This window comes from Poecilia mexicana, unplaced genomic scaffold (assembly GCF_051168715.1).
Source record: "Poecilia mexicana isolate PSO_F unplaced genomic scaffold, ASM5116871v1 scaffold_6, whole genome shotgun sequence".
NCBI classification, from domain to species: Eukaryota; Metazoa; Chordata; class Actinopteri; order Cyprinodontiformes; family Poeciliidae; genus Poecilia; species Poecilia mexicana.
The window spans coordinates 32,040,838-32,064,655 of record NW_028263375.1 but is presented as its reverse complement, the minus strand read 5'-3'; the positions used below and the strand labels follow the sequence as shown (position 1 = coordinate 32,064,655).

The 23,818-nt window shown below is 39.7% G+C and overlaps 1 protein-coding gene across 1 annotated transcript in view; it reads left to right on the top strand.

Moving 5' to 3' along the window:
* LOC106910854 (Golgi apparatus protein 1) overlaps positions 1–21,976 on the top strand; it is a 31,466-nt gene extending 9,490 nt beyond the window's left edge. Inside the window, exons 5-25 of the mRNA XM_088006607.1 lie at positions 2,795–2,998; positions 3,621–3,692; positions 3,921–4,107; positions 4,206–4,420; positions 5,669–5,790; positions 5,905–6,006; positions 6,334–6,487; positions 7,197–7,421; positions 7,550–7,612; positions 7,934–8,047; positions 10,511–10,599; positions 13,902–14,019; positions 14,345–14,437; positions 14,965–15,102; positions 16,157–16,280; positions 16,387–16,529; positions 16,688–16,789; positions 17,760–17,867; positions 18,055–18,175; positions 19,048–19,154; positions 19,723–21,976. Coding sequence (XP_087862733.1) covers positions 2,795–2,998; positions 3,621–3,692; positions 3,921–4,107; positions 4,206–4,420; positions 5,669–5,790; positions 5,905–6,006; positions 6,334–6,487; positions 7,197–7,421; positions 7,550–7,612; positions 7,934–8,047; positions 10,511–10,599; positions 13,902–14,019; positions 14,345–14,437; positions 14,965–15,102; positions 16,157–16,280; positions 16,387–16,529; positions 16,688–16,789; positions 17,760–17,867; positions 18,055–18,175; positions 19,048–19,154; positions 19,723–19,890 — 2,769 coding nt within the window. The 3' untranslated portion in view covers positions 19,891–21,976. The remainder of the gene's footprint in view (positions 1–2,794; positions 2,999–3,620; positions 3,693–3,920; positions 4,108–4,205; positions 4,421–5,668; positions 5,791–5,904; positions 6,007–6,333; positions 6,488–7,196; positions 7,422–7,549; positions 7,613–7,933; positions 8,048–10,510; positions 10,600–13,901; positions 14,020–14,344; positions 14,438–14,964; positions 15,103–16,156; positions 16,281–16,386; positions 16,530–16,687; positions 16,790–17,759; positions 17,868–18,054; positions 18,176–19,047; positions 19,155–19,722) is intronic.
* Positions 21,977–23,818: the final 1,842 nt, after the last annotated feature.

Sequence of the window (23,818 nt, the reverse complement as noted above, 5' to 3'; positions counted from 1 at the left end):
TTTGGTCTATTAGCTGAACCGTGATTTGACTAGTTTGACATATTTGGAATGACATGAGGTTCTATGAAATAAGACACGTTTGACAGGCCTTTAAGATTCCCCAGTTCGTCTTGAGTTTAAGCAAATAGCTTGACATGTGAAACACACACTGCAGATGGAAAACGTTGGACCTGTCCAACCGGAGTGACTGTTGGATGAATTCCAGTAAAACATTAGCTGTTGTGTTTAACATGATTGTACTTTAGATATTGGAGGTCTAAGCTGGTTTAACTTGTTGCAGGATGTCAGGTTTCACTAGTAACTGGACGAGTTGGTGGAGATTCACTGTCTGCAGAGTTTTACTTGAAGGCCTCTGAACTTTCTTTAGATGGTTTGAGTCTCATCAAGGAGGCTTGGTCAGGTCCAAAACTCGGTTTGGATAAGTTGTAATCAGAAATATCCACGCTGACGGGGCGATAGAGGTCAGTCACTTTGTAAGTAAAACAAAACAAAACCACAAAAAACAAAAACTTTATTTGGAGGGGTGTGCATAAGACTGACATGACACTGTATAAACATGACATAACATCTGTTATGAAGATGAAGGAGTCTTTATGAATATTTATAACGGTTGTCATAAAGAATCATTTGGTAAATAATGACACTTTTAATGCAAAGTTGCTCTAAAAGTTGCCTGGAAAGTCCATTAAAAGTACCATTAAAGTGTTATTATTTAGAAAAGTGCAAAGTGCAAAGTTTGCACTTTTAATGGACTTTCAAGGCAACTTTTAGAGCAACTTTGTATTAAAAGTGTCATTATTTAACATCCATAACCATTCATAAAGACTCTTTCATGTTCATGATAATTATGTTTATTATAGTGTCATGTGCACACCCTGTCAAATACAATAATGTTGCCAAAGTTTTTTTTTTTTTTTTTTTTTTTTTTTTTTTTTTTTTCAAAAAAAGTTCTGTCCAATGTTGAACTTTCTTTACAAATTGTGAACAGGTATGATGTCAATACAATATTTGACTGGTGTAGTTGAAAATATTAGACCTTTTAGTCATGTGACCTCATTGTTATCACTAATGAGGTCACATGAAACTACACCCATATTAGAATGCAGCTGATGTGAGGGTATCAGTTGGTTCCTTGGATTTGAGATTTTACTGAATGTGACATTTTGATGATAGATATTCAGTCTGTTATTCAGCTCTAGCCAAATTATACATTAATGACATTAAATCCAGAGAATAATGGGTTTAAAGCTATATCCATATCATTAAAAAACAATATCTTTCTGTATGCCTTGCAGATTCATATAGTTATTTTCATTCAATGATGCATTTTTAAAAAAATCAGGAATCAACAAAGGATAAGTGTGTAAAATAAGCATCAGTTTGGACTAGATTACTTTTTCAGTCTTTATGTTTTATAGGAAATTTAATCAAACATCCTTTCCATCATCATAATCTTTAACTTTATCTGTGAGAACTTTGACTAGGCCACTGCCAACTTTATGTTGTTCTTAGAAGCACTGAAAGATCCCATAAACCTAAGTCTGTCGCATGTCTGAAACATGTTGGTCTTAACTGTATGCATCAGTTGGATTAAAAACCAAAGCTATCAATATAGCTGTTTATAATCAGTATGACAAATGTAGATAATTTTTAACATTGTTACTAAGGTGCTATAAAACTGTTGGATGACTACAATCTGAAGGTTTTTATAATCTCAATCCAGCCTGTAACATAACAGAGGAAAATGTGACAGATTTTCTGTCGTCAAACAGAGTCACGCTAACAGCCGACATCGAGTATCTGTTTTAACAACCCTGACCCCTCCGTCGCCATTATCAAGTCAACATTTCCCTCTTTTATTGACCTAAACGGTTCTTTAAGCTAACGCGTTGCACTCAGTCCTCACATTTTTTCTTATCCCTAAATGGCTCTGTTCCTGGAGCTGATTTATTATTATTTTACCTTTTTTTTCACAAGTTTGTCCTTTGACTTATCTGAAGATACTTGGGAGACTTGACAACTAAACATAAGTTATGAAGGTTAAACCTTAATATATTTGATCAGTGTCATGTTGTCAATGATGCTAGGCCTACAGACACTGTATTTACAGAAAATAATATAAAACAACTTCTAAGCTTGTATTACCAGCTCTAATTTAAGTTTTAATCTGGACTATTTTTATTTTGGAATGGAATAGAAAAGTTCTTCCAAAGTGGGTTCACAGAAAAGATCAAGAAGTGTTAAAAATAACAACTTTATATATATATCATACTATACTGTTTCAGTATTTCTATAGTTGCTTGTATTTTTTTTTTGTGTGTGTGTATATATATATATATATATATATATATATAATATATATTCTGCTATGTCCTCTGTACTGCTGTAACAATGCAAATTTCCCCACTGCGGGATTAATAAAGGAATACCTTATCTTGTCTTATCTTAACAAGAAAAAACAAGATAATAATAATAATATACTATGCAGGTCTATAACATAAGAAATACTGTGCAGTTATCATAAATATTATTCTCAATCCAGGGATGTGTAACTCGATAGGATGAATTTTTATTTATGTACATAATGTTTATTGAATATTACAGACTGTTTACAACACAGCAGATCAGTGCAATACAGAAAAATAAATGTGCAATAACAACAGAAATGTTCTTAAAAAATGAGTAAAAACAAGATAAAAGCTGAGAATGGTCATTCTGTGTTTGTTTGTTTTTTTTATATGAAAACTGAAGAGTTAAATAGATGAAGTGGCCTGCTAAAACTGTGTGTGTGCAGGACGTCCATTCTCAGGGGGAAGTGATCGCCTGTCTGGAGAAGGGTTTAGTCCGTGAGGCTGAGGAGCAACCAGGCGTGCACCGCATCAGAGACGACTGTAAGAAGGCCATCATGAGAGTAGCCGAGCTGTCCTCTGATGATTTCCACCTTGACCGATACCTGTACTTGGCCTGCAGAGACGACCGGGAACGCTTCTGTGAAAATGTGAGGATGCTCTCTGACACATCCACAGTTACTTTGTGTTTCATGGTGTACTGCTGCAGTCTTATCATCCATTTTAGCCCATTACGTCAGAACCTTTTTTTTTAGCACCTACAGGTTCATCTCAAACACATAGGATAGCAGGAAAAAAATCAACCTGCTGTGATAGTTGAGTTCAAAAAGTAAAACTAAAGATTTGCTCCACACAGTAGTTGCGTTTCAAGCTGTCGCCTTTTGTTTTTGGTCAATATGGCTTGCCACTAATAAACCCAACAATTTTGCAGTTTTTTAAAACATCAGAATTTTAATCATGATTTTTTTGTTGTGCAGTATCTGCTCTATGCACTTAGTCGTTCCCAGCTAACCTTAACTACAGCCATCACACTTCATTTCCACTTTCATACGTTTTCTTCTTGTACCACACAAGACAAAATATTACCAAACTTATAATTTGATCAAACTATAAAGTCTAAAAAGAGTTGTATAATGGTTCTCTGCATGTTTTTTGAACGAGGTGAATGCTACGCTGCTGATGCGTCATATCAGAAACCAATAAACCTAAAGCAGAAGCCCATCTGTACATGTGGTTGTGAGTTTCAGTTAACTTGATCTTTTTTCCTCACAGACAGCAGCTGGGGAGGGCCGAGTTTATAAATGTCTGTTCAACCACAAGTTTGAGGATGCCATGTCTGAGAGGGTGAGTTTCCCCTCCACTTTTTTCATCTCACTGTGTGTCCCCCCCACCCCCAACAGCTCTGTTAAATCAGTGGCTCTTAAAAAGTCAGGGGAGCACTCTGGTCACATTGTGAAACTGAGTGATGGTATAAAATTCAACACATTGAGCTGATTTGGCTTGGATTCATGCTTAGTGGCCTGAATTTTCTGGCTTACTTGTAAGCTCTGGTGCTGATGTTTGCGTCTTCAGTGTCGTGAGGCATTGACCACCAGGCAGAAGCTGATTGCCCAGGACTACAAGGTGAGCTACTCTCTCGCCAAAGCTTGCAAGTCGGACCTGAGGAAGTACCGCTGCAACGTGGACGCAAACATGCCCCGAGCCAAAGAGACGCGTCTGTCCTACCTGCTGCTGTGCCTTGAGGCTGCCGTGCACCGAGGTGAGCAGGTCTTTCCTCCGTCTGCAGCGCCAGGACGTTTAAAATCCAATTTAAAATAATTCTACTGTGTGCTTCCTGCTCCGTGACATACATTTTAGGTCGAGTGGTGAGTGGCGAGTGTCAGGGAGAAATGATGGATTACAGGCGGATGCTGATGGAGGATTTCTCCCTGAGTCCTGAGATTGTGCTGCACTGCCGCAGTGAGATAGAGAACCACTGCTCTGGTTTACACCGGAAAGGCCGGACGCTGCACTGCCTGATGAGGGTCGGCCGAGGAGACATGGAGGCCATCGAGCCCACCTGCCAAAAAGCGGTGAGTTAAAACGGCCTGGAGCCTCATTTAGAACTAGCAGGAGAATTAAAAAGAGAATCTAATGGCAAGTTTTAATGTTTATTAGTTGCTGTCATAGAAGAGAATCATAACTCTGGTCAACAGCCAAAAGAATTTCATCAGGACAGAAAAGAGACAGAATTTTACACAATGAAGACGTAATGTTCAATTCACATGTATTTACCCTTATTAGTGTTTATTATTCAGTTTACAGAAATCCAAGTTTGTAACATTTAATTAATGCATTCTGTTATAAAACCATTTTTTTTCCTCCTAAAAAAATAAATATGAACGGAAATGAACTGATAATGTTACAGCACAAAAATGTCATCAATTTAGTCAGAAGATCAGATTTCTATAAAGCAAAGTGGAGTAAAAACCTGATTGAGAAAATTGATGTAATTTTTGGATTCAGTGGTGCAAAAATAATCCTAATTCAGATTAAAAAAAAAAAAACCCCGACAACTTCCAAAATATATATTTTTTTGTAACCCAGTGTTGACGTATTTCCACTCTGGGGGAACTGTAATAATTTGAGAACATCTTATTAGTCAGACTTTCAGACTAATCTAACGATATTAAATTAGACGTTAAAAAAAAAAAAAAAAAATATATATATATATATATATATATATATATATAATATATATATATATATATATTTTTTTTTTTTTTTTCCTGTCATGGCATTAAAATGAACGTGATGGTTCTCTCTTTGACACATCAGAGTCAGGAGGAGTGTCTCAGTGCTGTCAATCATGCTAAATGAATGTACGTCAGCCTTAACTTTACGTTCATCAGTCTGACAAATGTTTTGAACAATCTGAAAATAATTTTAAGCCGTTACTTTTTAACTCGGATATTTCTCCAACTTTCAACACTGCTTGAGGCTGTATTCAGGATGTTTCAGTCGGATCTTTCCGTCTGCAGTTTGAAGGAAACTGTTTATTAAAGGCGGCAGAGAAACAAGCTATTTAACCTGCTCCGCCCTGCCTAAGCCAAACAAAACTAGCAATAATGTGTGATTATACATAAAGCCAGCAGCTTCTCTGTTCCAGAGGTTTCCCATCAGCACCACTGGTCAGAGTGGAACACCGATTCCTGCTTCTAAAGGAGCCGTCGTGGCTCTGGTACTGCCTCTGTTTCTGACCTGGGTGTAGGAGCTTCAGCCTCTGGTCGTGTCAGTTGTTGAGGTTCTTCTCCTGATGTTGCTCTTCTTCCTGTGATCAGCTCAAGGACCTGGTGCAGGAAGCAGACCCAGGAGCCGACTATCGGATCGACAGGGCGCTGAACGAGGCCTGTGAGTCTGTCATCCAGACAGCCTGCAAACACATCCGCAACGGAGACCCCATGTAAGTCTTGCCGGTAGAAAAACACAGGAAAACGTCAAAACTCTGCTCCAGAACACAATACGTACAGCTGGGTGGATCAGTAGTAACTGTACAGAACTGGTTCTGATCATGCAGGATCCTGTCTTGTCTGATGGAGCATCTGTACACTGAGAAGATGGTGGAGGACTGTGAGCACAGGCTGCTGGAGCTGCAGTACTTCATAGCCAGAGACTGGAAGTAAGATAAGCTGTCAGCTAAAAACAATAAATGACATGAATTCATTTTGGGAACGAGTTCAACTTGAAAAATGACTAATCAAGTAGTGCCATGTTAAAGAATTTAATTGCTTTTCAGAATAAAACTACAGTCACTTATTTTTGAACAAATTGGACAAATATTAAGTTTGTGTCTGTAAGCTGTGTTTATCTCAAAGTGAGGTGGATGGAAGATATGATCTGTCTGCAGTCAGGGAGAATCAATGTTTAAAACAAAAAAATGACGATGTCTATGTGTTCTTAATAAACCAAACTACGATTGTATTCATGATGCGGTGGCGTTCCTCAGGCTGGACCCCATTCTGTATAAGAAATGTCAGGGTGATGCGGCCAGACTCTGCCACACTCACGGCTGGAATGAAACCAGTGAGCTAATGCCAGCCGGGGCCGTTTTCTCCTGCCTGTATCGCCACGCTTACCGCTCAGTGGAGCAGGGACGGAGGGTACGTATCCCATGGCAACCGTTTGACCTTTACAGGAATCTCTCATCTCTGAGTGTAAGAGTAAAACTTTAGGATTGTATAAAGCTGGAAAGCTGAATACGGTCAGATGGGCAGCATGTCAATACAGACTGAATAAACACTAAAGCATGCTTTAATGTTTATTCAGTCTGTTTCCATTGATTAGCTCCTCCATCTGGTCCATATTGGCTTTATTTTGAAACACAAGATGTATTAAGAGTCTGTAATGACTAACAAGCAGCGTCTAAACCAGTGGTCTCAAACTGAGTGGTCAGTCCTCCACACTTGAATTAAATGAAAAGAGTAGGCCACTGCCTCAGTAGCCTGCAGTTGAGCTCCACAGAGCTCTGCTAGTGAGCTGATGGTGGATCCTCTAAAATAAGTGTACATACCTTCAAAACGACTTTTTTTTTTATGTTAAAATATAATAAAGATAACAGCGTGTAACCACTACGGTTTAAAAAAAACTCTTAGATGTGCTGAAGCAGAGAGGCTAAAAGCTGCAGGAGCCTGGCCCTACAGGCCTGGACTGTTCTAAACTCTGACATAAAGCTCTTTGATAAAGCAGGAAACTTTGCCTCATTAAAATATTTCTTCTCATTTCTAAACATGTTTTTTTTATGATAAAGTGTAAAAATATTTTTTTTTTGTTAAAACTAACTTTGGAATTGTCCTCGCTCCTCATCCTCAGCTATCGAGGGACTGTAAGGTGGAGGTCCAGAGGATTCTCCACCAGAGGGCGATAGACGTGAAGCTGGATCCTGAGCTGCAGAGACGCTGCATGGCTGACCTGGGGAAGTGGTGCAGTGAGAAGTCGGAGACTGGCCAGGAGCTGGAGTGTCTGCAGGACCATCTGGAGGATCTGGTGTCCGACTGCAGAGACGTAGTGGGGAATCTTACAGAGCTCGAGTCGGAGGTTTGTGTTCCTTTCTAAGCTGTTGCATTCTGAGCACCACACTGGTGATCAGAGTGATTACTGAAGCCATCGAGCTGTGACTGAACATAATGTTGTGACTAAGCATTGCCTCTATGTTCCCTCCTCAGGACATTCAGATTGAGGCTTTATTAATGCGAGCCTGTGAACCTGTAATTCAAAGCTATTGTCATGTGAGTATTCACTTACTGATCCATTACAGATACAGTGTTTCCATGTTTGAAATGTAGCATTAAATACATTTCCGAGATAATATGGGAACAGAAGGTTTTAGGATCAGTTGTGGTTTACATGCGTTTCTTTAAAACCACAAACATTTTGTGTAATTGTACCACATGTGTACTTCCTCTTTGACACAGTGTTTTGATAACAAGCAAAACACTGTGCTTTTTTTTTTTTTTTTTTTTTACTTCAAGAATGTATTGGAAGATGAGTGCAGCATTTTAAACTGACCCCTGCCCGTGTCTGTGTCCTGTTTCCTCTCCATGTGTCAGGAGGTAGCCGACAATCAGATCGACTCTGGTGACCTGATGGAGTGTTTGATTCAGAACAAACACCAGAAGGAGATGAATGAGAAGTGTGCGGTGGGCGTCACACACTTCCAACTGGTGAGCAAACCGAGCTTCTGTTGTAGCTCAGCTTCTAGAGGCTTTTTTTCACTTTGGCTTTCATATCATTTAAAGTTTAATTTTAGTTTGGTTTCTATAGCACCAATTTACAGCAAATGTGGTCTCAAGGCACTTTACAAAAAATGATTTAAATTAAGTCACATATGTTCCAATCAGAGGTCGCGTTAACAGAATATTTTCCGTATTTGACCGGTTATTTTTTTAAACGACGGGAAAATTTAAAGCCCGTCGGTCATTTGACAGGTTATAATTAACACCCTTGACTGGTGCACATGTGCAGACATTACAGACTTTACGCAAAGAGTTCGTTGCAGAGGCAACTAAAATCAATTAGTAAAAAAAATCTTTTCTGAATATCATCTCATGGACACTGAACTAAATGGGTCTTTCTGACCGGGAGCTGACAGCGTGTTGATGAGTTATGGACTGGACGCTTTGGAGCGTCTGGTTAGGAAGCGCATTACAAATCTTTGGTAGAAATGGCGTGTTTAATTTCAGTCTCCATTACATACAGAACAGAGAAAACTAAAGAGAATGCAATGTTGTGTTAATCCATTTATAGTCTAAAACAGAGGAGCTGGCAGTTTATCTTGAGGAAATAAATAAAAGTGCAGAAATTAGACTGTAACATGTGCAGTCCGCTGCACAACCAATGCGGACGCCTCTCCGCCGCTGCGAAGAATTAAACTTAACTCATCCTGCGGGTTGCCACCTTTCAGAAATCAAAATAAGGGATGCCCACTAATGCGTGTCGTCCTAGTCTCATAAGTGGTAAGCGGGGGGAAGGAGGGGTGCTTCGGGTGCTTCGACTATGGTTACCAAGAGACCAGTCCCTATATATTTAAAGCCGGGAGGGAGGCAGCTGCGGAGGCAGCATGTCTGTTGGTCTGTTTCACCCAGAAAGCAGTTGGGCAAAATATCGCAACACCAACACTGTGAGTAAAAACAATGACTGGGGCAGCCTACTATATAACGTACTCTGTTCTTTATTATTACACATTCACATTTGTAGAATGCGGAACAAATCGTGTCCTGTATCGCTACATTTAACAGCCAAATACGGGACGGTTCCGTATTTTAATGGATGGGTGGCAACCCTATCCTGCGGTTTTAACAAATGGAGCTGAGGACGTTACCTTCCCGCGCCCGGTCAGAATGACGGAGAACAGAAAAGTCTAGCGTGACCTCTGGTTCCAATTGATCTTAGTTGTCAAGCAGTACAGCATTGACTTTGAAAATTCACTCCACAATGTTAACCAGGAAAAAGAATTTGTCTTATTTGGGTTAAACAAATTTCTCATAATCAGTTACTGTCTGCATGTAACTTAATATTGTGAAGTCACAGCTGAGGTTTTACACCATGTTAATCCTTCTTTTCAGTCTGTTACTGGTAAGTTGAAAAGTAATTGTTTTTTGAGTCATGACTCTGTTGTGTTAAAAGTCAGCTAAAAGACGACTGGCTAACAACAGTCAGCTACAGAAAACCTGAAGAAGACCCCACCACCTTTAAATCATTTCTGTTTAGTCCTCTTTAATCAAACTCCAGTCCGTTTTGTTAAAAAGTCTGGTGTGAGAGTGTAATTAAACTCTGATCCCTAAAAACCACCTCAGCTCAGTTGGAGTGAACGCTGGTGTGGCTCGAATACATATGTGAATACTAAGGGAACCGGAGAGCGCTCCAAAAGTAGGAAACAGACTATATTGCATGGAATTCTGGGTAAATACAAACAAAACAAATGAATGTCTAGTGTTAGCGGGAGAAATGACCCGTGGTCTTTTAACCAAAGACTAAAGAGAAATCCTTCAACCTCTAAAATATGACACCACTCTGGGTTTGTTTACATTTGGTGAATTAAGAAGTTGCGCTCGGTGTCTTCTTAAGTTTTTGTCGTTTCCTTCAACAGTTATTGGTGCAGTGCCACCACAGGTGAGGAGGGAAAGAGGTTTTCCAAAGACTTTGGTTCATTTGACACAGTTCAGTGCGAAAGAGAACTGCAGCAACTGGAAAATGTAACAAATGTTGCAATTTTGGTCCCAAATTGAACAGAATATGAGATCACTTCCCTTTTTGAAGCTACTTAAACTGAACTACATAAAGAGACCCTTCAACTGATGCTGATAGTTTTATGCTATTTCTTAAAACACAAGGTGGGATCATTTTCAGTTGGGGTTGGAGGGTGAAATCATTTATTTTAGATGCATCCAGATTTGGACATGTAGGATTCTAAATGGGATAGCAAGCTTCAAAGCACAAAAGTTTTTAAATTTTATCCTAGCCTAATTTTTAGAAACTGCTTTTACTTTATAGTGAACTATACTATAAACTATACTATAAAGTATAGTTCACCTCTACAGCTACTTGTAGCTGTAGAGGTGAAGCATACAACTCCACTATCTGCTGAATCTCCAGGTAACAGTCCTGTATGCCATGACTGTCTGCAGGTTCAGATCAAAGACTTTCGTTTTTCCTACAAATTCAAGACCGCCTGCAAAGAGGACGTCCTGAAGCTTTGTCCCAACATCAAGAAGAAGTAAGCTCCTCCACTCGGTGTTGTAGTACTCGAGATCGGTCTTGGTCTCGAGACCATTTATTGATGATCTCGGTCTTGTCTCGGACTCGACCGCATTTAGTCTCGGTCTTGTCTCGGTCTCGGGCCCTGAGGACTCGGCATTTTATTTCAAGACCAGTCGAGACCGCAACTGTGAAAATATCACTAGACATACAGCATACTGTCCAGTTTTTTTGTTAACATATTTGCTTTCAGTGGATGCAAAACGCACCGATTAAAATCCAACCAATAACGTGTTTCTGTTTCTCCCCCTCCCCCACTTTTCACTCGCAAACGGCGCTCTGAGACATGCACAGTGGTTTCCTCTGAGCGGCAGAAGATGTCGGTCTAATAGTCAGTAATAGAATAATGCTGCATAAATCATAAGAAATCCGATGGCCACAGCTAACTCGGCAGCGCTTCGCTTTCACAGACGGTGGGGACAACGTCTAACTTTTTTCGTCACTTAGAAAAGTAGCTCAAAGAAAGGTAAACTCCGTTGACATGATGTTAGCAAAGCTAGCTGTATAGAGACACTTAAGCATTTATGATGAAAAAAAAAATCACTCACTGCGCTGAATTATTTTGTGGAGATGTTGACTGACTTGTCACATATATGGGACAACGCTGTGTCCAAAAGTCTGCAATATAGTGATGCGACATTCAGGAACAGTACGAGATATCTGCTCGTCTCTTTATTTATTAGATAGGACTGGAGTCCTGAGAGTCATTCTATGAGATTTCTATACGCCAGGGGTCCCCAAGCTACGGCCCGCGGGCCGGATCCGGCCCGCCTCCACATTTGGTCCGGCCCCCTGAACAATACCAGAGAGGATTCAGATTTTTTTTTCATTCATTGTATTTTCCGGTTTATATGTGGATTTTTACTCAACCACCAGGGGGCTCTTTAGCAGGAAATGTGTCCTGTAAACTGTGGGTGTTTTGTATGGCGCATTGCTGCCATCTGTTGGACTTTTAGGGAACTGCTTGACTTTTATGTTATTTAATCAGTACGGTTGTTTGCTAGCGGTAGAGCAGATGAACGCACGTGTCTGTTATGAACGCCGCATTCCAGGTTGAATTCTTCGAAGCGATGCCGGTAAGTAGCAGCTTATACTTCAAAACGAGCCTTTATGTTAACATATGAGAAATTAATATGTTATTTCCCTCAATGGAATATATACTAGTCAGTCCCAGTCACCGTTTCACTCATGGGTTTTGCCCATGTGCTTTCTGGGTAAAAATCAACGGAGAAACGCAGCCTCCCCCCCGTGCCCAGCAACAAATCCTAAGCGATGTCGTGTGGAACTATAACGCACTGAGTGAATGGAGAAGTTTGCGTTTTGTGGTGGAAAATTACCTCGGTGTCGGGGCTGAAGCACGTAAAAATGCATCAACACGACGAATCTAATATGGCATAAAAACAATGCCAGTTTGGCTATATCGAGGCTCGCCCCAGGTGAAAAAAGTATACTTTAAGTATATTTCAAACATACTTACATTTCTGAAAGTACATTTTAAGTAAACTAAGTATTAAGTGTACAACCTAAAATATATCTGAAGTATACTAAAAGTATATTTGTACCAATTTCGAAATTAGAACTTTAAGCACACTTAAACATAATTGTGCTGCCTTTTGTTTAGTTGAGCTGGACCAGCAAGGTTTTGAAAACCCCACTAGAGCACCCCCTGGTGGATATTTTTGTTATGTTGCTTTTGTGATGCTAAAAGAAAAAAATAGATTCAGGATGGTGGAACGCAACACCAGAGTAGCTGATTATTGTCTTTATTTGTTGTGTTTCAGAAAAGATTTGTTCGTAAGTATTTGTTAATTGTGAAAATAAATTGTGAGAAATTTATTAAGTATTTAATATCTAGGTGTTTTTATGGGAATATGGATTTTTCAGATCAATTTGAGAAGTAATTTTGATCATATTCCACATTTTATCGCATCATGAATCGTGGGCCGCTGGTCTTGGTCTTGACTTGGTCTCAACTTCCCTCGGTCTTGGTCTCGGACCCTAAAAGTCTTGGTCTTGTCTCGGTCTTGATACACTCTGGTCTTGGTCTTGTCTTGGTCTCGGGTTAGGTGGTCTTGACCTCAACACTGCCTCCACTTCTCCTCTCCTCTTCAGCAGTAGACAGTTCTGTTGGGTTTTCAATCCAATTTGAGAACATTTTTTAGATGAATTAATCTCAAATGAATATTGATACTTGCCATGTTTTAGAAGACTAAATATTAATATTATGTTTATTCCACTCAGCAGTCCCGACATTTAAAAGCAGTTTTACATGATCATGTCATGAGAATCATTGATCTTTAATCAAACAAGTTATAATTTTGTTGCTAGATTGTTAAATATGATTAAATGACAAGATTCCTGTAATTTCTTCCTTATTTAGTCTTTCTGTGAATATTCATCAGCCTTGTCCACACACACCCTGGTCTTTTATAAAGACCAATATCACCGCCACATCGTTTAAAAATACCACACACACTGGATTGGTTTCAGAAAAGTTTTCATCCACATGAACCTACACAAACCTGCCACCGAATGTTGTTTTAATCATCCCAACCCTTAGGGGGCAGTGTAACACAAAGCTAAAACCTGTGTCGGCCAATCAGTTTGCTTCAAAATAACCATGACTTCCTGTTCGGAATTAAACATGGCTTCAGGAGGTTAATTTGTATGCACAGATGTATATGGTTTGAACTACTTTTGAACAGTATATTAAAATATGAAATTATTAAAAACATTGTATTAAAGCAATATGTTGCTATATGCACATTATTTATTTCAGACAATGATGCAGAAATCTGTTTTCTGCTCACAAAGAAACTTGTTTTTTTTAGCCTTGGTCAGAGTTTTTATGAATCATTTTTAGTGATGGTAAAAGTTTTCATGTAAGATGAAAGGTTAAAAATAAAAAAATAAAAACTTAATAGAAATGTTTGTTTTCCGTGTGAGTATGTGAAAATATCTGTTCCTGGAGTTTAGTTTACGTATTTTGCACCAGAAAGTTGCCCATTAATTTGACACACTGCTGTGTGTGTGCCGACACGACCGTTTCAGCTGGTTTATGTCTTAATTAAGTACCAGATGATGTTTGTCATCACTGACGTCCCATTGGCTCACTTTAAGTGTTTCTGTGGTTGTTAGGAAGATGCAGCTACCAGGACGTTGCATTCTTTTCGCTTTCCATTTAAATTGCTACTAAAAAGCTGAATTGAAATGCGAGTGTGTTGATGACGTTCGCGTCGGTCTCCCCCTGTTGCTGCTTAGGGTGGACGTGGTCATCTGCCTCAGCACCACGGTGAGAAATGACACCCTGCAGGACGCCAAGGAGCAGCGCGTGTCGGTCAAATGCCGCAAACAGCTCCGAGTGGAGGAGGTGGAGATGGTGCGTTCACTGACAGACTGTTGCAACTTCACTCACTCACGCCTTGTGGTTTTACAGAATGTTTGAGACTTTAATCCCAGGATGTTCCTGTTGAACTTTAGAGTTCTTTCATCAGTTTGTGTTTCAGACCTGATACTGCAACGCTTCTGTTGTGATGTTTTACTTTATTTACTTATTATTACTCTTACTCTTATTATTTTATCATATATATTTTTCTGGGGTTTTCTTCTCTTTCTCTTTTCATCTACTTATTCTGTTATGGTTTTTGTACAGCACTTTGGTGCAGTTTTAAACCTGACATTGTGTTTTTCTGTGAATCCATCAGTCAGAGGACATCCGTCTGGAGCCGGAGCTGTATGACTCATGTAAGCAGGACATCAACCGGCTGTGTCAGAACGTGGCTTTTGGCAATGCACAGGTCAGCAGTTACTCACACACACACACACACACACACACACACACACACACACACACACACACACACACACACACACACACTTTTTGCTCATTTTCATGTCAAAGAAACTGTTCCCATTTTGGACAAGTTGTGTTATTGGAAGCTACACAGCTGACTGGGCTGCTGGTTATTACAGATTTCGCTCATTTAAAGGGACAGTACACACTGCAAGGTTTGCAATAATTTTTTTAAAGCATTTTGAGATTTTCTTTTGTGGAAATTACACACAAAAAAGTAGTCTTATTTTTCTTTTTCTTTCATTGCTTTGCAACCATTCTGACAACAAAGAAGATAATGAAACCACCATTTGGTTTTTTCAGCCCTGCTTCCTGTACTTATTACATTCCGTTTAGCTCAGTTTGAGTCTGTGAAATATAGAATCCAGGGCAGGTGGATTCATTTTTATCACCTTCTTCTTTATTCCGTCCCTCGTCCTCCATAATTACGAGGGACGGAAAGTTTGACTCAGTGTCTGCATCCCACTCCAGGTGGTCGAGTGTCTGAAGGAGAACAAACGCCAGCTGTCTTCGCGCTGCCACCAAAAGATCTTTAAGCTGCAGGAGGTGGAGATGGTTGACCCTGAACTGGACTATCAGCTGATGAGAGTCTGCAAGCACATGATCCGGGTGGGCCACCACTGCTTGTGATTTCTATAATCACATTGTGTTTACTCGGCTATATTTTGTTATTTTATTCAGTGTAAGCCCCATTGTTGAGTGTTACTGTTCAGAAATCAAGAAGAATCAGATGATGAGTAACTCAGACGAGGTCTGGAGAGTTTTGCCAAAGACAAAAGAGAAATCCACCAACTGTCAAAATCTGACGCCTCCATTTATCTTTACATTTTGTGAAGAAGGAAGTTGTGCTCAGTGTTCTCTTCTGATGTTTTTGTGTCTATTCCTTCAGTAGTTTTTGGTGCAGTGCCACCACAGGCGAGGAGGGGAATATGTTTTTCAATTAATTTGGCCTGTTTGACACAGGGCAGTGCAGCTGAAAATGAAGTGTTGCAATTTTGGTCCCCAGTTGAACCAAGTCTACTGGACTATTAGGTGTGAAAACACTCTAAAATATTTAAAAGTTATTTGTAATGTTTGAAGGTAACGCACTGGAACTGATTGGCAATTTGTATTGAACTATAGTTATTATTTCCAGGAGAGAGGTCTGCAACCTCAACAATCCAAAGAACCTTTTTGCATTTCATAAATAAAATCGGCTAGAGCAATAATGTTACATGACCTTTGGAAAAAAAAAGGTATTTTGAGAAATACCTACGATAGGAAAATTTTATTTTAAAGATCTAATATGCTATATATTTGCACTAGTGGCCTTTGTTGAACAGTAAATTGACAGGAAATAGGGTCCAGCAAATGACTCGAGCAAAAAGGAGATCTTCTGTAAAGTGAGAGATGGATTTTTTTTTTTAGTGTAGTGTTAATATTTGTAGAAAACATTAAAGAACAAAGTTTCTACCTATGTGATGAGGTAATATATTTAAACAAACATTACTGGTACTTTTGGCATCATTCTGTTCTTGAAAGTAAGTAAAATTATTCCATGAAAAAACTAGAAGAACCGCCAAAACCTGTGTTTGGAGTCACTGTGAAACATCCACAGAGCCTCTGGTGGCTCAGGCTGCAGTCTCATTGTTTTTACTGTGTTTTTGTTCCTGTTTTTGTTCAGCGGTTCTGCACGGAGTCGGAGGGGAAGAACGTTCTTCAGTGTCTGAAACAGAACAAGAACAGTGAGCTGATGGATCCTAAATGCAAACAGATGATCACCAAGAGACAGATCACCCAGAACACAGGTACACACACCCTCTCTGACCTTTCACCCCCTCCTGCTGAGCCCAGCATATAAATTGAAGCAGATTGAAACCTAACAGTTGTGTATTTGTGTGTGTGTGTTCTCAGACTACAGATTAAACCCTGTGCTGAAGAAGGCCTGTAAAGCCGACATCCCAAAATTCTGTCAGTCTGTCCTGAACAAGGGAGCGACGGACACAGAGCTGGAAGGTCAAGTCATCTCCTGCCTCAAACTCAAATATGCAGACCAGGTCAGAGTCGATACTCGAATGGTTACTCGTATAAATGAAACTTGAGCATGTTTACATTTTCATCATGAAGATTCTTGATGACAATGGAATGATGTAGATGTCTAGAGAAGAGCAAAGCTTTAAGGATTCCTTCTGTTCCTCTGCTCTGTGTTCTGCAGCGTTTGTCTCCAGACTGTGAGGATCAGATTCGGGTCATCTTGCAGGAGTCGGCTCTGGACTACAGATTGGACCCTCAGCTCCAGATCCACTGCACCCAAGAGGTTTGCAGCTTTCTGTTTGAACACACACTCTACTGCCACTCTACCTTCATTCACCTCCTGGTTTCATCAAAACATGTTTCTAGTGTTTTGCTTGGCAGCGGCTGCAGATGTGGGATTATAACAAATAGGAGTGAAAAACTGGAGTTGCTTTGAGTCAGTTAACACAAGTTGTTGTGTAGACAACTGACCAGCAGGGGGAGAGAACTGTCTTAAAATATTTCTAGCCCATGTTTTGTTGGTATTTGAAGGTAAACCAGTCTGTGCAACGATGAAAAAACAAACTTGGCTAATGTTTACATTGTAAGTGAACTGATTTGGTGTAGTACTTTATCAAGTCTGGGGACTCCAAAGCGATTTACACTTTGGTGTATATTGCGTGTGAATTTGTGTACATTCATACACAAATTCACAATGCAGAAAGGTGAAAAGTGCTCTGTAGTGTAACCCAGTCTACTGTAATAAGTCACAGAGCAGAGTGCTCTGCGCTGGTTCCACTGGTTTATCTATGAAATCTATCTGTCCAGAGTCAACATGGCTCTGTGTTGTTTGTGTTCAGTCTGTGCACAGAGAGCATTTAACTCTGCTCTGCATCCCCAGAACCAGAACCAAACATGGAGAAGCAGCATTCAGCTTCTATGCACCACAAATCTGGAACAAACTCCTACAATATTGCAAAACTGCCGAAACACAGAGTTCCTTTAAATCAAGACTAAAACCAGCTGATTGGAGTTGCTTTTGAAACATAATGGATTAAGACTTTAACGATTGGTTTGCTTAATGTGGATGTAGCTGTACATGACCATGAGCTGGACCAGGTTTTAGAACCAACCCATGAACATGAAGTCATTTTCCTGGATAGTTTTTCTCTTTCCAGTGAGATGTATGAGAAACGGCTGCATACAGAGCAGCCCAGAGGTTTTTTTTAAGTGTGTGTGTGTGTGTGTGTGGGTGTGTGTGTGTGTGTGTGTAGATTTCAAGTCTGTGTCCAGAGGAGGCAGCAGCTCAGGAGCAGACAGGACAGGTGGAGGAGTGTCTGAAAATCAACCTTCTGAAGATCAAACAGGAAGCTTGTAAGAAGGTGAATGATCTGCTGATGAGGCAAAGCTTTGCTTCCTCTGGATAATCTTTCATTAAAAAGTATCAAGAGAGAAAACCATCCACTGCATATTAATGAACAGAATTATTCTGGAACAGTTTTCCTACAGAATCACTTTCTTTTCTCTCTGTTCCTTAACGTGCGTTCCTGCGTCTTGCTCCTCTCGCAGGAAGTGCTGAACATGCTGAAGGAGAGCAAGGCTGACATCTTTGTTGACCCTGTTCTCCACACGGCGTGTGCGCTGGACATCAAACATCACTGTGCTGCCATCCCACCTGGCAGGGGGCGCCGTGAGTCCACGCAGGCGCACGCACACACACACACACACTCACACACACACACACACACACATTTACTTTGTTTTATTTTGACTTGTAGTTGTCCAGTTCTATTTTTATGACCGTAAGAAACAAAACAGGAGGAATATGCTTTAGTTTGAAATGTTTCTTTTGTTACTGAACACAATTCATATTAACTCTTGAGTTTCAGTCTGTTAGTTTATTGATTTAATTCAAATTATTAAAAAAAAAACTGGAAGAAAATCTATCTTGGTTTATTTCTACGGCACCCTCCAGAGGTTTTTTATGTTCCCTCACAGAAACGAAAGTCTTTCTGCTATGTAAGGTTTCTGTAAAGTTTTTTGTATGCTTGTTAGATATCTCACTAATGATATATTGAAGTTTTATATCTTTTTCTATACAAACTTCCATGCAAAAGCAAAACATGTCAAACATGGGCTTTCCATCTCTTTAAAATCTCCTCTAAGGCATAAACACAAACTTTCTGTTGGAAGGAAAATGCTTATTATCACGGGATAATAAAGTCATCTGATAGTTTTGTGTTTTTTTTAATATTGTTGTTTGGTTAATAAAAGTTCGTTTTCATGCGTACAAACAAGAACAAGCAGTAATTGATTGATTTTTCAATCCGTTTTTTGCACCAAAGAGTTAAGAATGTATAAACAGGTTTTCAACGAGGCTCTTTAAAGGTATTTAAAAATTTCAATTGACATTCGTTATCATTGCAATTGTGGATGTATTGTGAGTGAACACAGAACGTTATTTCCCCCCCATGTCCACCAGGGGGCTCTGTATATTTATCAGTGAACATGCAGTCTGCCTGTTTTATTGTTCTGGGTATTGAAACCAGCTCTCGTCCTCAGAGATGTCCTGCCTGATGGAGGCGCTGCAGGACAAACGTGTCCGTCTGCAGCCAGAGTGCAAGAAGAGACTCCAGGATCGTATCGACATGTGGAGCTATGCTGCTAAGGTACGGCTAACCTCTGACCCCAGGCGCTGAGCTGTCTGCTCCGCCATGCAGCTGCTCTCATGCAGGCTGCTGCAGCCCCACAGGTTGAAGTTTTGGTTCAGGTGTGAAGCTACGACCGACTTCTCACATCTGGCAGTGAATGTAGAGCTCTAACACACACTATGCACAACCGTGTGTGTGTTTTTGTTCTGTTCAGGAGGATGATTGACCCTCAAATTTAATTTCACACACAAGCTTTTTTAAACTGCTGTGTTCTTAACCAAAGTCAGAGTTGTATGAACTCTAAGTCAGTCCACTGCCTACCTTACAGCAGTCAGTGGACTGTGTTGTAGTTTAACCCTTTTAGGCCAAACGTGTCCGCGATGACGCAGCCAAATTTGTAGTACGGTAAAGCCGCGACACTGAAAAATTCCAACAGTTTCTGAAAGGGGAGACATTAAGCTTTCCAGCCAATATCAGGTCATTACGGTAATTTCATAGCAGGGAAAGAAATTGACGGGCAGGGGTAAATTGCAAGCATAACTGCTAGATTTTGAAAGTTCTTGTTGTTATGGATAAATAACAACAGGTGGCGCCAGCAGAGGGATTCTCAGACCTGGCCATGCAAGTGATGACATCACCGTCCAAGAACTACATCCTCACTGTGATTGGTGTGGGTGTGGCCCTGCTTTTCCTCGTTGGGATGTTTTGTGGCAGATTCACAAAACGAGTGACTCAGGAGCTGAAGGACAGGTAAGCCCCGCCCACCCCGGGGGGGGTCAGGAAGAGTTCACAGGAGAACCCACCGCCGCCTCTGAGGAATCCTTTCCACACGCGCCCATTTTTACCCAGCAATTCAAAAAGACAAAACGAACAAAAAAAAAAACAAAAACTGCAGCATCCAACCTAATTTGTCCTCATCTGGGTTTTTTTTTTTTTTTTTTTTTTTTTAAATCACTGCTGGGGAAATGACATTACTCTCAAAGCCCCACCGGTGAACATGGGTGTGACTTCCCACGCCTCATGAGGCCAGTTTCTCCTCTCCCTCATTTTTGTTCCTGTCAAGATCTTTGCTTGGATGAGTGGTGCCTCCTGTTGGTCTCCATCTGCCTCTCTGATGTTGATGCAGTATTCGTCTCCTCTCCTGCTCATCCTGAGGGGGCCGGGCCAAGTTGGGGGGCGAGAACGTGGCGAAGCAGGGGAGAGGGAAGGATGAGCTCTCAAAACTGACTGGTGGAGAATAAAAACACTTAAAGTGTAAATGTGTAGAAAGTGGGATGGGATAAGGCTTGAGTATAGAGTGGGTTAATGACTCCAGTATTTTAACAATGAAGCTGTGTCTCTTGGTGTGAGTGTACTCTGTCCAGTCCTGTCCTTTTTGTCCCAATGCTCTTCTTAGTTGTCAAACGGTTTTTGGGCATATTTTGTTTTATTATTTTTTTCTCTGTCTTTGCCATGGGACTGCCAGGTAGGTGGAACCTACCAGCCATCTCTCAACCAAGCCACACAGGATTGAAAGGGGAGCGAACACTTAGTCATATTTAAATAGAAATATTTTGTTTTCCAACAGTGAACTGGTTCCTCCATCGCAGCTTCCAGCCTCCTGCTGCTTCCTGCTGCTTCCAGCCACTGTTAGCATTCCGTCTCTGAGCAGAGCAGCAGAAATCACTTCAGTTCTCATTCTTACACAAACTGGCTCAGTTGGTGTCAGACGAGTCGGTCCAGACAGGTTGAGACTTTTTTTTTTTTCTAGAAGAAACAATTTGGGAAAACTTTAAAAACAAATCATATTATTACAAAGATGTGAAGATTTTGTGTGAAGATGATACTGGAATCATTGCACAGCTTTTTTTTTTTAAATATCAGTGAATATAAATGTTTTGTTATAGCTTTATTTATTGTTTAATCTGTTTTTTTTTTTTTTCTTTGATTTGAATGTTCTTTACGGTTGCCTTTTTTTTTTTTTTTTTCCTTTTTCAGCGAGGCTTTTTGAAGGGAGAAAGGAGAGAGACAGATCTGAGTTCCTCCAGGCATCATCTTCATCCAGCAGCTTGACTGATGAGGGGGCTTGATGAAATTCTTGATGAAATGACAATTTCATTTAACATTTTATACATCAGAAATTTAAAGCTATAAAGCTTAAGATAATTTGCTTTTTTTGTCTATCAGTAAAAGCATCCATGAAAGTTTTTAATTCTGAGTCTGCTGCTGGAGTTTGAGGCCTCAACTGCTGAAAGCTCAGCTAGTGGAGTTCTGAAGTTTGGGGGACAAAATAGCAAAGCCTGCTGGATAAGATGTGTGCATGTGTGTGTGTGAGAGAGAGAGAGAGCAGAACACCTAGATGACTGTATATGTGTCGTACGCTGTGCATGTCGTGCAGTTGACTTGTACTGCTACATTTTTCATCTAGCCGATTCTTAAAGCGTTCTGTAGTGAGTGCTGCCCTCGCTGCCTGCAACTCCAAACTTTCTTCTCTCAACTGCCTTTTTTCAGCCTTTCTTTTCTTTTTTTTCTTTTTGTTTTTTTAAATCAAAGTTGTGCCTAAAACGTCCCTGCATTTCTCATCAAATGACAGGGTTGGTCAGAGATGGACCATGTCCACATCATGTGTTAATTGTTGCCTGGAGTTTCGAACTCTGCAGGCGGTTTGGTCGTCTGTTTTATGATCCAGAGAGGTGATGGAAAGTTTTTTTTTTGTTTGTTTTTTTAAGTTTGTGATTGAATATATGTTTTCTGTCTGGATTCATGAAACTTCTTGTTTTTCAGTTTTTGTGTCATTTTGTTTCTCTGTACAGAAAACTATGGACAGTTTCTTATTAATAATAAAGTGTGCAAGGTTTCTATTCTGTTGTCCAGTTCTTTTCTCAGAACCATTTTTGCAGTCGAGCACAGAGGATGCAATATTTGCTGTATATATATTTGCATTTCACAACACCATGTGGATCTGTTATACTGATTGCAATAAAGAAAATGTTCCTAGTTTATTTAAAATGTAGTTATGTTTAGCATGACTGGTGAGGTAATCGGATGAATTCACACACTGATGTTCTCAAACTAGAAAGCTCTGCATACAAACAGGATAGATGGACATCTTCTCTACAAATTATAAAAGATGAACAAAAATACTTGAACTCACCAAACTAGTAAGTGAACTAATAAGTGAAATTAAGAATGGAAACTAAATTGTTAAAACCAAAAAAAAAAGTATATATATTCAGCTTTGGAAAAAATTAAGAGCACTGCACTGAACCCCATGATGATGATGATAAACCCCATCATGGTTATTCCACCAAATATTGATTTCTGAACTCTTCTTGAGTTCATTAATATTGTTTCTAGATGAATATGAACTTGTTTTCTGAGGTCTGAAGGCACTGCATCTTTTATGTTATTTTTATCATTTCTCATTTTCTGCTAATTAAAATGTTTGCTTGGAATTTCAGACATCTCATCAGTATTTGTTAGAAAAAAAAAATAATGCTCATTTTACTCAAACATGAACCTTTAAAAGTAAAATCAGAGTAATTTATCATTTTGCAGATGTCTTAATTTTTTCCAGAGCTGTATGTTCTGATGGCTGTTGGCAGGAAGGATCTCCTGTAGAGGACTGTTAAAGTGGCTCTGTAGTGTCCAAATGATGACTGTTTTATGACGGCACATTTTCTTTTCTTTTTTTTTTTTATTGTATTTTGTTGTTTCCTTTGCACTGTAATCTCCAGAAGGTAATCCCTAGAACAGAACCAGCATTCAGGTTTATCAGGTTGTTGAGCCTTTTCTGTCTCTGACTCTCATCCTGCTGCCCAAACAGATAATGGCAGAAAGTGTATGTTTAGCTGATATAGTTCTGCTGTCCGGCTGAGCTGGCTGTCAGACTAACGGTAAGATCCACTGTGGATGTTTGACCTGAGTGCAATCTGGTTTGTTGCACTAGGTTCTGTGTGTAAGGATTGGTGTCCATCTGAGTTGTGTGTTTTCATGTGTGTTCTGTCTGGTCAGTGGAGGCCCCTGGTTGCCTGACAAATCAGTGTAAAATAATTATTAATATAAAGTTTATTTGATGGGGACAGACACACATAGACAAACTGAATAAAACAGCAGTCCCATGTTTGCATCATGGTGCAATAGCAACAGCCAATTCGCAGCACTTGTCCCTAGTTGGGCGTTTTAAAAAATAACTCTAAAAATTGAAGTGATAATCATTTAAAATGGCACAACATAATGTATACAAACAGAAAAATGTAAAACATCAAAAATGGGTACAGTTCTGTTTTTGACATAACTTAAGTTTTGTTTGATTTTTGAACGTACTAAAACTGGTTACAGACTTTAAATGAACAGGAAGTGAGTTCCAAACTGCAGATCCTCTCACAGGCAGAGCACTTTGAGCAAAAGTGGCTCTTCGAAAGGGGACCTTACAATTTCCATCCAAAGCTGCTCTGGTAGATCTGCTATTGCCCTGTAGTCTCTGTATACAATCGCTTAATGGTGTAGGTGCAAGTCCATTTAAACACTTAAAAATCTATTTTAATACATTATAATTTAGAAAATTTGTCAAATCTAAAATGCTAAATTTAACCAAAATGTGACAGTGATGGAATCTAATCGGCTTTTGATATAAAACCTTTAAAGCCCGATTATAGAGACTTGCTAATGGTTTGAGTATAGTTTGATTAGTCTGAGACCAG